The 17,365-nt window shown below is 37.0% G+C and overlaps 1 protein-coding gene across 1 annotated transcript; it reads right to left on the bottom strand.

Annotated features, from left to right (window-relative positions):
• Positions 1–9,029: 9,029 nt before the first annotated feature.
• diablob (diablo, IAP-binding mitochondrial protein b) lies at positions 9,030–17,016 on the bottom strand. Its single transcript, XM_026940839.3, has 6 exons — positions 16,812–17,016; positions 15,515–15,644; positions 12,651–12,770; positions 12,444–12,554; positions 11,810–11,906; positions 9,030–10,371 (listed from the first exon to the last, which is right to left on the bottom strand). The coding sequence occupies exons 1-6, from the start codon at positions 16,847–16,849 to the stop codon at positions 10,169–10,171; spliced, it is 699 nt and encodes a 232-aa protein (XP_026796640.3). The 5' UTR covers positions 16,850–17,016; the 3' UTR covers positions 9,030–10,168.
• Positions 17,017–17,365: the final 349 nt, after the last annotated feature.

Raw genomic sequence — 17,365 nt, forward strand, 5'->3', positions numbered from 1 at the left:
TGAAAATGTTAATCAAAGGTATTTGTAAGTGAAGCTCTCAATCTGCATTACCTGTAAATTTGTGTTTGTGAAACATTCACCTCTCTGAATTTGACAGGAGCTTTCATCTAAAAAGAGAGAGGAAGAAATCAAACTTGAAGCGACCAGCAACGACTCCGATGCAGTCCTAGGATTTGAAATTACAAAGGTCTGATAACTTGAGGTTGTGCAGGTCTGATGGTGTATGAACAGCATAAAACCTTCAGGATAGTGGAAATACCCAGAACTCATTTTTAAACAAGAGAACAGCTTTGGGAAGATTTACTCTTTTGTCCCTCATCCTAATGCCTTTATTGTTGGAGTGTAATAGTTGTAGTTTTGATTGAGCATTATATAGTTGCTTATTTTTAACACTTAAATTTAATTTATGCCCCAAAATTTATAAGTGAGATTTGCTATGGGTGTAACGATACACAAAATCGATATGATACAATATGGTGGTATAAAAAACAATACAATTTTTATACTGCAAAAATAAGCATTTCCTGAATATGTGCCTTTGGTTTCCATTTTCAATTTATTAAAATATTCAACATTATAAAAGTTCAATAACTGAAACTTAATAATGACACAGTGACACACAATTGACACAAAATTAAACATGGCTAGCTTTCACTGGAGTGACTCTGTGGTGTGTCTGAAGCACTGAGCTTTTCCTATTCTGCTGTTATCTGTGCTGTCAAAGTTATTTACAGTTCCTCCAGAAATTATTCACCCCCCCAATGATTATTTCTCTTTTTGCTGTATTGCAATGTCAAATTTAAGCATATCAGAATGGGATTTTTTTCTGCTCCTTTTGAAGTGACTCTCTACAGAAATAAAATTAAATAAATTATTTTGATGCCCTCAGAATTAAAGTGAAAAAATTTGAAAGTCTTCACCCCCTCAGTGTGAATTGTCCTTCTGCAGCAAATACAGATTTGAGTGGTCTGCACAGGTTTGAGCTCTGTAACCCCTTCAGTGTAGCTGGACACTTGGACACTTCTCAGATTGAAGGACTGAAAACACTGCAAAAAATAACTGTCTAAATATAAGAAACAAGTGCATGATTTAAGAAGATACAGACCAGAAACAAGTCAAATTATCTGCCAGTGCAGTAAGATAATTACACTTGGTAAGATTTCTTGAAATAAGAAACCATATCTAGGCTTTAGAAAAGAACAAAATGTCTTAAAGTAAGCATTAAAAGACTTATTCCAAGCAGTGTATTTAGTCTAATTAACTTAAAACTAGCTTTTTAATTCATTTTTAAACAGTTTGCTTATCGTAATTTGTGTGAAAATATCTTAAAACTAGAGCTACTAAACAAGATTACATTTACATTTACATTTACATTTACATTTATGGCATTTGGCAGACGCCCTTATCCAGAGCGACTTACAATAGTGCTTTGAAGTCTATCAAAAATACATTCTGATACTGGCTCGGTAGGTCACAAACTAGGAATACCATCAGTCCAAAACTCTGTTGGGGAGGGTTTTTTTTTTTTTTTTTTTTTTTTTGTTTTGTTTTGTTTTTGTGAAAGTGCTAATTTAAGTATTTTATGAAGAGGTAAGTCTTTAGCCGTCGTTTGAAGATTGCCAGTGACTCAGCTGTTCGGACATCTAGGGGAAGTTCATTCCACCACCTTGGTGCCAGAACAGAGAAGAGTCTCGATGCATGCCTTCCTTGTACCCTGAGAGATGGAGGGACCAGTTGAGCATTGCTAGAGGATCGGAGGGAGCGTGGTGGCGCTCGAGGTGTGATAAGTGCTTTGAGATAAGTGGGTGCTGGTCCGTTTTTGGCTTTGTAGGCGAGCATCAGTGTTTTAAATCTGGAAGCCAGTGGAGGGAGCGCAGCAATGGGGTGGTATGGGAAAATTTAGGAAGGTTGAAAACCAGTCGTGCAGCTGCATTTTGGATCAGTTGCAGAGGACGAATGGCGCTCAGAGGCAGACCTGCCAGGAGTGAGTTGCAGTAGTCCAGTCTCGAAATGACAAGGGACTGAACAAGCACCTGTGTGGCCTGTGAGGAAAGAAATGGACGAATTCTTCTGATGTTATAAAGGAGAAATCGACATGAGCGTGTTAGATTAGCAATGTGAGAGGAGAAGGACAGTTGATTGTCCATGGTTACCCCAAGGTTGCGTGCGGTAACCGAAGGCGAGATTGCAAGATCCTGAGATGGGGATGAATCACCTGGGATGAACAGCAGTTCAGTTTTGGTGGGATTAAGTTTCAGTTGATTAGCTGTCATCCATGATGAGATGTCTGCCAGACAAGCTGATATCCGAGCAGAAACATGAGAGTCTGAGGGAGGGAAGGAGAGGATGAGTTGAGTGTCATCTGCATAGCAGTGGCATGAAAACCCATGTGAGGATATGACCGCACCAAGAGATCGGGTATAGAGGGAGAACAGGAGAGGACCAAGTACTGAGCCTTGTGGAACACCAGTGGAGAGTCTGCGAGGAGCAGATGTGGATCCCCTCCATGTCACCTGATATGACCGATCTTCCAGGTAGGAAGCAAACCATTGCCATGCTGCACCACGAATTCCAAGACTCATGAGGGTGGATAGGAGAGTCTTGTGGTTCACCGTGTCAAACGCTGCTGAAAGGTCAAGGAGGATGAGGACTGAAGACAGTTTGGCTGATCTAGTGGCATGTAGCTTCTCAGTGACGGCCAAAAGTGCAGTCTCTGTGGAGTGTGCCGGTTTAAAGCCAGACTGATTGGGATCTTGGAGGTTGTTCTGTGAGAGATAGCAAGACAGCTGATTATAGACAGTCCGTTCAAGGGTTTTAGAAAGAAAAGAGAGAAGTGATACCGGTCGGTAGTTGCTGATGACAGAGGGATCTAGAGTGGGTTTCTTCAGGATGGGAATAACTCTTGCTCTCTTGAATGAAGTTGGTACATGACCAGATGTTATGGAGCCATTGATGATAGTGGTGATGAAGGGGAGGAGGTCTTGAGAGATGGTCTGGAGCATTGTCGAAGGGATTGGATCCCTCTTAATTCCTCTTAATTTAAGACGTAAAATGAGACAAAGCATTTAATCTTAAAACAAGACTATTAAAATCAAGATCACGCATATACATTGTCAACATATTCAAATGAAGACTCTTGTAACACACAGTAGTTACCATTCAAAAACAAAGCAAAATCATTATTTGCTGCTTCTCAAAATACCAGGCAACAGAGTTTATAGATGCTGAAAAGTCATATTTCATATTATCCATTCAGTTTCAAAAACAGTGTGTATGTATTGACAAAATATAATCTGGAAGATGTCATTGCACTTAAAACTGGAAATTAAAAACCATACTGGATAATTGGAAAGAGTGTGATGACGTAATACTGCAGAGTCTTATAATTTGTTGTTAGGTTGTATATAAATGTGTTGGTGTTGACATAAAACAAGCATTTGGAATAAATAATACTAATGAACAAGTCCTAAGTGTGATTACTGAGCATTTTTTTTTTACTGGGCAACCTTAAAACCAGTTATTACAGCTAAAACAAAGTCTTAAAAGATACAAGGCTGGCCTCAAATGATGCCTGTGATGGTAAATAAGCTTAATTTGGAGGTAAAATAACTAACTTTAAGCTTTGCTAACTAAGTAAGAAAAAAAAGATAAATAATCTTAAAACAATCATAATAATCTTACACAATCTGCTCTTGCATAGTATTTTATTCTTAAAATAAGATCAATAAGATTTTAAGGCTAGAAATAAGATTGTAAGTCTTGACTAGATGAGGAGTTTTTGCAGTGAAGAAAGGACTGAAAAGAATCTCTGAAGTGTTGCACTCAGTTTGGGCTGATCTTGGTAGTGTCTGGGTTGTGCTGTATTTTGTCCACTATGTTATAATGGATTCCACAGTGCTCCTAAGAAGGTTCAAAGCTTTGCTGATGTTTTAATAACCTTCTCCATCTTTTTTCCTCCTAACAACTTCATCTTGAAGCTTCACAAGCAGTTCCTTAGTCTTCAAGATAGCAGGACTAATCAAGCACTAATCAAGTACTTAGCAAGGCCCTTAACCCGTAACTGCTCCAAACACCATAGACTCTGTATTTCCATCTGTGTGTGAGAAGGAACGTTGAGAATAAAGTCCTACATTATGTAGTGTTACAGCAGTCAATAAAGATTCTAAGGTAGTATAGTTAATGTAATGCTCAGTTATAAAATTACTTGAATGGCTGTTTTTCATTCGGCTTTCATTTCTTTGGTGTTAATATCATTTCAAATACCAGCAGTATCACACATTCTGAACCTCAATCAGGATGAAGGTGTGCAGGTCATTAAGTGTGGGTGTAAAACTCTTGGGAATGCGATAACCAAGGACCACACAAACGTACACAGACAGCTCTCCTGACATGATAAATGGACTGACAATGTGATGTCCAGCTCCCTAAAAACCTGACAGGACAATAAAAAAGAAGAGGAATGACGTGTGGACAGACGAGTGTGGCCAAAACAAGTAGCGGATGTGAAGGACTGAGAAGAATCTCTGAAGTGTTGCGCAATGGTCTGCTTATAAACAGACAGAAGTAAATAAGTGTATGGAATTGATGATTATGCACAAAGTATAGGAATAATATACAAATACCAATGTATAGGAATAAAATTCATGCAAATACCAATGTATGTGTGAACATTCATGAAATGATGTAAAAGACAACAAATCTGTGACATTTATGTCCACCTGGTGGCTTTCTAGGCTTTCTATACTGTACAAATAATTGTAAACTTTTTTTCATAGCAAACAAAGTGCATCAAAATAAATACCAAAGATAGATGCTAAATTAGATGAAGTGTCTAAGTAAATTAATAGGAAACAAACTTTAAAGGTTTGGCCAATGAACATGTGGATGAGGATGAAAAGAAACGCCGGGGGAGACATCTTAAAAATAAAATATTGAATATAAAATAATCATATATTCATATGCTATAGACTCCTGAATAATAGAATAATAGAATAAGTAGATATAAAAACATTCTCTCTAAATACATTATACAGGTCCTTTGGAGTGGATATTTAAAAAATATTATTTTATAATATTATTATTAGGAATATATTTAAGCAATATCTCATGAGCGAGAGTGCTATTGTACTGAAAATCAGCACAGCTGTGATTCGGCCATAGGTAATCTTTTATGCAGTAGGTCTATAAACAAGAAATTAATATCAAATAACTGACATTTCAGACACAATATAGCTTAATATTGCTCTGTCAGTGAAGATAGTTCTCAAGGAAGCCACGGATGGATAAATTGTGACTGACAGCTTGTAGTAAGTGTAGTAACGGTTTCAGTGTAATGAACTATGGCTAGAATGTGAATTTTATGTAGTGAACAAAGACAAGCAGAGTCACTGTTTGTATCAGTCCACCTGTCTGTGTTCACTACATAACACTCCCATTCTAGCAATAGCTTGTACAATAAAACTATCATTTTTATACATAAAAACTACATTAAAACTGTTAGTACACTTTCATGGCTGTCAAATAGTCTGTGCGTTGGCATGGCAACACGCAATGATCTATCCAGCTGTGGCTTCTTTGGGCACTATTTTCATTAATGGAAATAAAAATAAACAAAATATTTGTGTTTCAAATGTCAGTTACTGGATATTAATTTCTTGTTTAGAGAGCTGTTGTATAAAAGCAATATCACGCTCGCAATCATGCTGTTGTATGAATAACAGCATAGCTGTGATTACCTACAACAAATCACAGCCGTGCTGATATTCAGGATTACAGCACACTTGCTCATGTGATATTGTGTAATTATTCTCTTTACCTGAACTTAATCTGGTTTTAAATGGGTCATTGCACTGAGCAGTTTAGTTCTGGGGTGTCACACTGTTATTTCATTCTGTTATTTTTATTCAGTTGTTATCTGCTAATGAATTTATAGTAAACACAAGAAGTCAGAGGTAACAAAATACATTTTTCAGGTATGTTTACATTATATGAGTTTTTATTTGATCTAAGTCACTACCAGGCCATTGGGAGATTCTGGAGACATATTTGTTTTTTATTTGCCTCTGATGCCACCAAGTGGCTGGTTTCAAGAAATTGTGCTTGTGGAATTGTGGAAAAAGCGGATGCTGCAAAATGTCCAAAATATCATTTTTAAAGTAAATTCGTAGTTAACATTGTCTAATTAAGCTGAAGCCTATTAACCGCATTATCACTATCTAGCAAGTAAATCTGCAGCCAGCTGCATTACTGACACTACTAGGCTATACCACTGAACATATTTTTGTCACAATATCTGAAAGTCAGTGGATATTTTTCAAAATTGCCTCTATGAAACCTCACTACTGTATAAAATTAAACCATTTCATAAGCAGTAAGCGCTGTCACGCCCTCATATAGCCTCAGGCTATCTAGCCAGCAGCTGTAACTTAATGTAATGATGTAGTAGCCAACATTGATAGTCAGTGACTAGTTAGCAGTTAGCTAGCTGTGACAGAAGGTAGGCCTACACCTCACAATCAGCTGAGAACAGGGAGTGAAATTACAGGTACAGGGCAGACAGGGGGGAAAAACTTTATAAGCAAGGGACAATCTCAATATTTTAATATAAAGATAGTAATCTTGCACTAAAGTAATGGCATGATTTGATTTAGTATTGTAGCGTATGACCTTATTTGCGTGTGGTGTTGTGGCTTCTGTAAAACAGCAGTACTGATGTTATACAGGGTGACTGAAAGGTCAGGAACCAATGGGATTATGTTGAGCAAAATCTGCAAAAACCTGACACAGAAAATACGTACAGCGTAAGGGTGAACATGCAAAGAATGTTGTAAATAATACATTTTAAAAAATTAAATGTGTGTAGTTTTACTGCTTACTACGAGTCTTACTACACCAACCAAATTATTAGGAACCCCATTCTAAAACTGGGTAAAACTGCACACTGAGATGCTTTTCTGCTCACAACTACTGTAAAAAGTGGTTACTTAGGCTGTTGTAGCCTTCCTGACAGCTTGAACCAGTCTGTCCATTCTCCTCTGACCTCTCACATCAGTAACGTATTTCCACCCACAGTTACTGTCCCCTCATTCACTCATGCTGCTGCCTTATGAGTGGCAGATTAGAGATTTGAATGACTGAGCAGATGTACAGGGAATCCCAGTAAATTGGTCAGTGAGTGTACGTTATAGTAGATGGCTTCAACATCTGTAGTGGGTTTATGGGGTGGGTGCAACTCCAAGCCTTTCTACATATGTACTATATCTGCACGTATGTACAATATATGTACTTTCTACATATTTTTGGAAGTTATAAGGTAATTTTGTGTGCATCAGATGACGGCTTCAGGTAGTTTATTGAAGTTGCTACATGCAAGCAAAGGAAACCAGAGGAAGGATTAAAACAACCACAAAATAAACCCTTTTGATTTTTTTTTTTTTTGCCAATGTTTTTCAATTCCTTGGTGAAAAGTGACTAATTTTTCAACTGAGCAAAATCAGATGTTTGTTAAAAATGTTTGTACTTTTCCACTTTAACTTAAGGGACTAGTAAGGAATTAGAAGATGTACTTCAACTTTAACAAATGTAAGTATTGTCTTAGATGAAAATTTCCACTTTGACTTGAGTAAAATATTTGCTTATTTCTAACACTACTGGTAAACGCATGCACATATAAAAACTGGATCAAACCATGACCTTCGAGCTGTGAACTAGCAACACTAGTCACAATGTTTTTTATAATCAAGTCACCTCTTTTACATATAAATGAGGCAACACCAATACAGAACACAATAAACCACTTGTCTGTATCGGGATAGTCCTATATTGGGTGCACTACATGATTTTTTTTGTTCATTATTAGCCTGAGTTAACAGCTTTTTACTATTAACTTTACTTAATTTTTTTTTTTTTTAAAGCATTACAGTAAACTAAACACAAATCCAACTTGCTCTTAGTTAACTTAATTAACACTTAAGCAACAATGGGTCAGATCAGCTAATTTACAAGTTTATTTGTGGACTGCTGTAATTAAGATTTAGCAAGAAATTTAGCGTTGTAAAAGAATCTTTCGTCCAAAATGCAATGTAGTTATTCAGCCATAACATGTTAATTATCTGAAGTTTAATTTTTTTATTTTTTGCACTAGAGCTGTGGAGCTTATTTTATTAACAAGGGAAGCGTATAGCTACAAGTTTAACATTGTGCTTGTCTTAAAAATCACACACTCGCCTTAAATCACATCTTAAACAGACCTGTTCATGCGGTTTCTATGACTATGACATACAATGACGAAAATAATATTTATATGCATGTTTCTCTCAAAAAGGCATGAAAGAAACCTTGGTTTAACTTGTGTCCTTTAATAAACCTGGGTCAACTCATCAACTAATTACCAATCCCTCTGTGAAGCTAATCAGATCTTTAACAGCAGAGAAAACAGAAAATATTCTCTAGGATTTGTATGTATGTATTTGTAGATGTATAACACTACAAAACTAAAACCATGCAATTAAATCCAGCTTCCTGAATCCCTGAAAACTCTTTCAGGATTCCTTATACTAGATTAGGAATAATTACTAAATGATGAAAATTTATTACATGCAAATCAATACTGCATACAACACACAAGTAGAACTCGACACCAGCGCTATTGACGGGGATGCCTCTCCTGCTGATCTAGTCCTTCTTGTTACGAATTGTTATACCTGAAATATCCTTAAAATAAACTTCAAACAGGAGGGAAGGTATTGAAGAAAAACTATTTCAGATATTTAACCTTGCTGTGACCTTGACCCTGTTTGGATCATTTCCAAAATCTAATCAGTTCTTCTCCTGGTTACAGTGATAATTCATTATTCACTCATTCCTAAGACATCGCACATCTTAGACAGATGGATGGACAACCAGAAAACATAATGCCTAATGCACATAATGTATAAAAATGACAGCACTTAAAAATGAATCTGAAATTAAATCCTAAATGATCAAATTTCTAAATTTAGACTTTTCTACAACTCACACTCAAACAGAAAAATGTTAGCAATAGTTTTTTTTAATTAAAAGTCATAAAACATTACACAGTGAAAATGACAGAATACTAATATTTGTTGAGTGTGTGACTCTGTATCAACATTTCACAAGTGTTTCTTATGAACTTGCTAAAAAGATTAAGCATAAATTCAATTACAGTTCACATATTCACACAATTCAGAAAATGTACACTCATTGAGACACTGCACCATGTGACACAACAAACAGTTCAACAGATCAGCAAAACTATTCCCATTTTACCCGTATTTTAATTCAAATTAAAATATTAGTCAAACATATTCTTCACAATCCAATTATTGGATTAAGCGGATTATCAACAACCATTAACTTCTAAAAAGGAAATGCTCAAATCTGCTGATTACAGCTTTAATTTAAATGTAGTAGACAACAGTTTCTTTATTCAGCATATACAATACAGTGTTTAACAAGAGCCAAGACTCCAAAATTTCTGTCAAACACTCAAACACACACACACACACACACACACTGCAGATAAAAGGAGTAAAGGCTTCAGGTAACACTACAGTATGAAAGGTTATTGGACTGACATTAAAGGGGCAGTTTGTAATTTTTAAGAGCCCTCTACTCCTTTACAATGAAAGCATGAGGCTTCAACTTTCCCCCAAATGACCCCACCCCACTCTGTGGAAACTACATTTGGCTTTAAAGGAAAGTGGCAGAGCTAAAAAGCTGGAGGTGGAGCTAATTTCCCGGCCAGATAACTGGAAACAGAAGCCTGAAACAAAGAAAAGATCCAGTGCATAGCAATATTGCAAATTGCAACTTATGGGTTCTTCTACATTGCATGAATATTACAGTTCAAGACATGATTTTTAAGATCTTGATTGCATCTCTAAACCAAATTAGTATGAATACCAAAAAAAATGTAATAATATATAAATATGTCTAAGAATGGCTTGCCAACTGTGCTTTTCACTGCTGTTTCTCTTGCCCATTGTACGTTACGCTCTCTTGTTGTGCGTCATTATATTTTTCATTAGAAAGTTATCATTAAAAACATTGTGCAAAAACGTCTCCGTTGCAGACACAGAAACAGCTCTTAAGATTGGAGTGGTGCAGATGAAGAGCTGCATGTGTCTTTATAAAATGCTACTCGCCACTAGTCCTCTCTCTGATAAGCCTCTGGAATTTCTTCCTCGTTTTCTGCCACTGCAGGTGAAGTGCGCTGGAGCCTCTGGCTGAATTCTGCTTTGCTGTCTTTTAGTTCCTGTTCTGCCTCAAGGGAGCGCTGTCGAGCCTGCTCTACATGAGACTTTGCTATCTCCAGGTTAGTTTGTGCTGTGGCTGAAGCCTGGTCAGCTCCTAATAAAGAAAAGAAAAGAAAAAAATCACTTGAAGGAAATTTGTGCAAGTTTCCTAACCAGGCCTGATGCAACAAACACATCTACAGGCTTTTTTTTTTTTTTACTGTCACAATTATCACAATTATTCGGTCAATCTAGAGTTAAACAAAGTCCTCTCCAAAAGTATTGGTACAGCAAGACCAATTCTTTTGTTTTTGCTATACACTGAAGACATCTGGATTTGAGATCAAAAAATGACTAAGAGATGATAGATGGCAGGGTGGCAGACCACGCAATTTTAGGTGAGTAAGTGTCGGAAGAGATATTTACTTTGATTTACTTTAAGACTAACAATATTTGATCGATTTTCCCACTTTTCTCAGCTTCAAAATGGCTTGCTTTTCTTCCATAGTCAGCTCTCTGTTCATCATGGTGGTTTTTCCTTTTTAACAACAAATGCAGTCTTCACAGGCAAAACCCAGGGCTCAGACCAAGAGTAGACATTCAGAGCTATTAACTGTTTAAACAATCAATCTAATAGGGCACACCAGGGCAACAAGAAACACCTGTCAGTCACATGATCCAATATTTTTGATCACTTGAAAAATGGGTGGTCAAAAAAAAACAAAAACAAATGTGCCATGTTCTAAGTTGTATGACACATCTAGATGGAAATATCAAGAAATGAAGGCTAAAATTCTGATCCATCATCTCATTCATATTTTGATCTCAAAAACAAATGTCTTCAGCGCAGAGCAAAAAACTACAGAATTGGCCTTGCTGTTCCAATACTTTTGGAGGGGACTGTGGTTTTACACCGCAGCAATGCTGAATTCTTGATTCTGATTGGTCAGAAGGTGTTGATTAATTTTCTATAACAGCGGCTTGGAGTAGTGCAGGCACAAAGCACAGGTTTATATTAAGGTACCCGTTCTAATACATTATTGTTTCTATAGTAACAACTTACACAGGGACAGTTCACATAAACAAATTAAAAATGTACATAACTGTTGATATAGATAAGGAGAGAGAAAAAAAAAAAAGAGGCTGGTGAGGGAACATTGTTTATACTGCGATACTGCAAGTAATAACAGGAACTACACCATTAAATGTAACTATAAATGGATATAAAGTGTCATTCTTTAATAAATAAAAAAATAATAAGAATAAACCACTTCGGGACATGCTGTTATAGGACAGTAATCAACTTCGGGGTGGTAATACTAACTCTGCTTTGCATCAGGCCATATCACTCCTGTTGTTGATTATTTTCCTATAAGAACATGCCTCCCAGTGTTTTATTTCTTAATTGAGGTGGCCAAACATCATGATCGTCATTAAAATATGACCAATTTGCAGCATTACTGGAGTGATACCACTACAGTCACGCAATTATCTCGATATCAAAACATATACTGTGTTAAAAGTTAGTTTAGTGAATAAAAGAAATTTCTTACCTGCATTAAAAGCTGCTTCAGCTGCCAGCTGTGATAACGTAATTGCACTCATCCAGTTTTTTTCAAATTGTTTGCAGTCTTCCCTACATTTGATGAGCTAATCGGAAATTAGAAACTGTATTTCAGTTCATTAAAATATTATATGTCTGAATAAATACATGAATACACACTCAAAGGATTCATCATAATAAGTGCTGTATACTGATTTCTCGAGAAGAGCAGATTTATTGTGCAGGTGGGAGATTGGGAGCAAGAGAACGAGACCAGTAGGGGATGCTAAAGTAGGGGACTAAAAGGTTATTTAGAGAACCAAACATGATGTTCTCTCTTTTTCATTGTAGTGTCTCTATACACATTTAATGAGATGTCATATATGACAGAACACTGTGTCATTTTACTGTCATGCCTAATTTGCATAGAATTATGAACATCTCAGTTCAGAAGTAATTTGTCATTGTTGCTAAAAGTCATGGCTCTGTGTCACACACACACACACACACACACACACACACATAGAAAATGAATGATCACCATCACTTTGTCTCTTATATCAAGGTGTAGGGTGAATGACAGTATCCAATCGCACCTGGTTGATCAACAGTTAACATTTTCTGAATATTTTGGAAATTGTTACCTCCTCACGCTGGTGAACTATCACCTCCCACACTGCATTCTCATCTGCAGGATTTAGTCTGTTGATATTCGCCACATAGCGCTTGTGTAGAGTTATAAGGGAATGCATTGCCTGGAGAGAGGAAATCCACACAAACACAAAAACATTTTTAGGCTCTTATTTTTAGGTCACAAAATAAGTTTGATCTGAAAATGTGCATTTTAATACCTTAGTATACCGTGTGAGTGAGTCCACTAGTGCCAGCGTGGTTTGAGACAGAAAAGTATTGGCACTGTCGGTCACCAGAGATGAGGCTCTACGGATTAAGGCTTCATGGGATACAGTGTCCTGTTCATACACATGGCAGAGAGAAATCAGAGATTTAAATCAGAGAAACTGCTATCTATATTTAATGCATGATAGCACTAGAACTAAGACTAGTAGTGGGCTACTTTTTAACCTTCCTGCTGCATCTAAGATACTATGAAGTCAATGGTATCACTTTACTATAAGGTGCGCATATAAGCATGTATTAATACTTTCTTAATGATTAATTAATGCTGCATTCGACTTACTTCATAAGTGGGAATTACGTCATTTTCAACCTTGGTGCGTTTGAGCTACAAAGTGGGGAAAAAAACATGGGGACCTCCATGTTCGTCTTTTATTAGCAAAACTCTAGCCAGCTAACTGTGATGAGCGATGTATATTTTCCTTCTTAAACCAGCTAAATGTACAGTCAGCGTTTTATATTTAACAAGCGAATACGTCTATATGTTGATTGATCTAAAGGAAATACAAGATAATATAATATACATATAATGTTTTTATATATATTCTTTTATTTTTGCTATACACTGAAGACATTTGGGTTTGAGATCAAAAGATGAATGTTAGATGATAGAGCAGAAGTTCAGATTTCTTTTCCTGATATTTAATCTAGATCTGTTAAACAACTTAGAACATGGCACCTTTTGTTTGAACCCACCCATTTTTTTAAGTGATCAAAAATACTGGAACTTGTGACTGACAGGTGTTTCTTGTTGCCCAGATGTGCCCCATTAGATTGATTATTTAAACACTTAATAGCTCTGAATGTCTACTCTTGGACTGAGGCCTGGGTTTCACCTGTGAAGACTGCATTTGTTGTTAAAAAGCATAAACCAGCATGAAGACCAGATAGCTGTCTATAGAAGAAAAGCAAGAAAAGAGGGGAAAATCGAGCCGCTGGAAATGCATGGGGCAAAGCCAATACAACAATTTGGTCCTAAAAAAGAAAGAAACCACTGTTGTACTAACAACCAGACATCAAACAGGCCAGCCAAGGAAAACAACAGCAGTTGATAGAAACATTATGAGGGCTGTGAATAAAAACCCCAAAACAACAGTCAGTGACATCACCAAAAACCTCCACAGGGCAGGGGTGAAGAAGCCATACCACAAGATGTAAACCCCTCATCAGCAGTAAGAGTCAGAAGGCCACACTGGAATTCACAAAGAAATACAGAGACGAGCCACAAAAGTTCTGGAACCAAGATTAACCTCTACCAAAGTGATGGAAAGGCCAAAGTGTGGAGAAAGAAATGATCTGCTCATGATTCAAAACATACGAGCTCATCAGTCAGGCACGGTGGAGGTAGTGTCATGGCTTGGGCTTGCATGGCTGCTTCTGGAATTGGCTCACTAATCTTTATTGATGATGTAACTCATGATGGTAGAAGAAGAATGAATTCAGAAATCTACAGAAACATTCTGTCTGCCAGTTTACAGAGAAATGCATCCAATCTAATTGAGAGGAACTTCAGCATGCAGCAGGACAATGATCCAAAACAAGACTGCCAACAAAACAAAGGACTTTACTAGGGGATAAAGTGGAAGGTTTTAGAAAGTTCTTCCTGAAGAGGAGACTGAAGGGAGAAACTACCCAAAACAAACAACAACTGAAAGAAGACGTGTTACATATCTGGAAAAGCTTCACGCAACAGTTTGGTGATGTCACTGGGTTGCCAGCTTGATGCAGTTATTGCAAGTAAGGGATATGCAACCAAATATTAAGTGTCATTTACTTAAGACCATCTGTCCCTATTCTTTTGCTCACCTAAAATTGGGTGGTCTGCCACCAAAGGTGCCATGTTCTAAGCCGTTCAACACATCTAGATGTAAATATCAGGAAATGATAGCTGCAATCCTGATTTCTCATCTCATATCTCAAACCTAAATGTCTTCAGTGTATAGCAAAAACAAAAGAAATGGCCTTGCTGTTCCAATAATTTCAGAGAGGAATGAGTACGTATATATGGTATATTTATAACATCACAGTAAAGTGATGTTAATTTTGATTGTGTGATCTCAAAGAAACTTGTTAGTGTTGCTGGTTTCCAACTGTGAATTGTCCCAAGTTACTTAAATAGCCTAAAGTATGGGTTTACCTACACTGTGTACAAAACGACCATTAATAATGTAAATAATATTTATTAATGCTACAAGTCACAATATTAATTAAGGATGAGTTAACAAGCGATTGATGCTTAACTATTACTATAATTAATTAATATAATTAACTATTCATATATTGGGGTCCCTGGAGGACTAGTGGTTAGGCTACAGCACTCTCACCACTGCAGCCCGGGTTCGATTCCCGGCCAGGGAACCGACCCTGTACAACAGTGCGCCCTCAGTGTCGGTCCCGAGCCTGGATAAAATTTGGAAGGGCATCCGGCGTAAAAACTGTGCTAAATCAAATACGCGGACCAATGATCCGCTGGGGAGACCCCTAACGGGAGCAGCCGGAAGAGGAACAACAACTATTAATATATTGCACTTCATTAGTTCCTGACAAATCATCATATTTACTGATAAATATTATTTACCAAAGCATTTTACCTCTATCTATAAATGACACGGTTCATAAGGTTCTTAGAAAATCCCATTATACCACTCTACATGCAGATACCATGTGAATTTGTAACTATACTGTGAGATAAATACTTGACCAAACTGTGCACTTCTACTAAGTACTGTGGCTTTGCACCACCTTTCAGGATGTTAACAGACTTTTACCAGTAAATCTCAGTCATGATAACACATCAAACCTGTACAAAGGGAACGGCGCACAGGCCTCCAGAGATGCCGACTGAAATCCAGTTCCTCCTGATTATTGATGGCAGCCTCATAAGTGTCGGACGTGTTCTGATGGCAGTGCTCAGCAAGCTGACTGCGCAGCTACGAACAAAAACCAGGACAAAAATAATCATTTATTGTGCCTTTAAGTGCGACAAAATGTCAACCTTGGTAATATGGTGATAAAACTTTGGTCAAACGCAAGCAAGGGGTCAGGGGCTCCCCCCAGACTGTAGTAAACAGTGTACTGAATACAACTGGGTTGAAAATTGAATAATAAATCAGGGCCGAAGAATTACCAAGGATGTTAGAAACCCTTTGTAAATACTTTTCAAGTTTCAAGAAAGATTACATTTCTACTTAGCTCAGTTATTTCTAATGACTTACTGACATTATATCAAAAGTTCAGCAAAACTGCACTGAATTATCTGCAGCCACATTTTTTATTTAGCCTTCTTTTAAATAAACCTGATGACACAGCAGGAAATATTTTAAAATGTTCATATTTGTTTTGATAATAATTATTATTTTTAAAAATATAAATCTTTTATATATTTATTTTTATATTATTGTTTTACTATGGGGCATTGTAATAATATGCTTAGAGCAGTATCAGAAACTGGATTTTCTTGTCTTTGTTTGGGGAAAAAATCTATTCAAATCAGATTATGAATTGTTTTTTTTCCCCAGAAATGGCAGCATCATAAATAAACCAACTGAGACATGAGATAAGCTGTAGTCAGGGGGTGTGGCCTGCTGTCAACCGTCTCTCTCAGACACAGCGTCAAATTTGTGCAGTTAGTTACTTTAACATAAAACAATAAGTATGTTTTTTCGTCAATAAAAAACTAGAGTTTGTCACAATGAGAATAGAAAAAAATGTTGCTTTGTCAGTGTGAGATACAGAGTAATTTTGAGGAAGAATAACGGATAACGCTGAGACAAATACGGAAGCTCGGTAGGTTTAAATGCAGTAAATGCAGTAAATGCAGGCTGGACTAAAGCAGTGGCACTGACTAAACCTGAGAAAAGCTGGTACAGCGTTTGGGTACTGAGTACCTACATTTCAACTACTAGTGTCTCTAAAAAGTGAAAAAGCCAAGTCCAGATAAGTCTAACACACAAAACCGACGCTTATTTCCAGTTAGGTAGCCGTGTACATTTTGCCAGACGACATTATTCAATATTCTGACATATTTTAGGAATATTTTTGAAATGTAACAAAACATAAACTGTACTCGAGCTTGTAGATGAATGACAAATACATACCGTCCAACAGCAAGTACCTTTCTCCCGTACAGCGCCATGTTGAACTGAAGATAAGAGTGAGCTCTAGCTGAAAGTGCGCCCCCTGTAGTCGCTACTGCGCTACTGCTGCTGCTCCGTCGTCGTCGTCCTCTTGTTTTTCTTCTTCGTCTCCTTCGTCTTCTTCTGCTGCTGCTGCTGAGGCTGAGGCTGCTTCTTCTTCTTCCTGTTTTATGGCGGTTGGTAAACAACAGTGCGTTACCGCCACCTACTGGTATGGAGTGTAGACCGACTATAGACCGACAGAAAATATCTGAAAAAGTGAGGGGAAAAAAACAAACAAACAAAAAATTCTGTCAAACAACTTATTTTTAAAGGTGCAATAGTCAATATATTTAATTTCTTACTAGTACAAATAATGTGTACAAATGATATTGTGCACATTTACATCACTTACTTCCCTGAAGTGTGTCCACAGTCATTGTGTCTGTCTTGCCTACATATTTTTAATATATTCTTTCTCTACATGTAAAGGGCTTGCTATTGAGCTGTCGAGTTGATCTAGGTGAGTTACAGGT

The sequence above is a fragment of the Pangasianodon hypophthalmus genome, chromosome 15, assembly GCF_027358585.1.
Source record: "Pangasianodon hypophthalmus isolate fPanHyp1 chromosome 15, fPanHyp1.pri, whole genome shotgun sequence".
NCBI classification, from domain to species: domain Eukaryota; kingdom Metazoa; phylum Chordata; class Actinopteri; order Siluriformes; family Pangasiidae; genus Pangasianodon; species Pangasianodon hypophthalmus.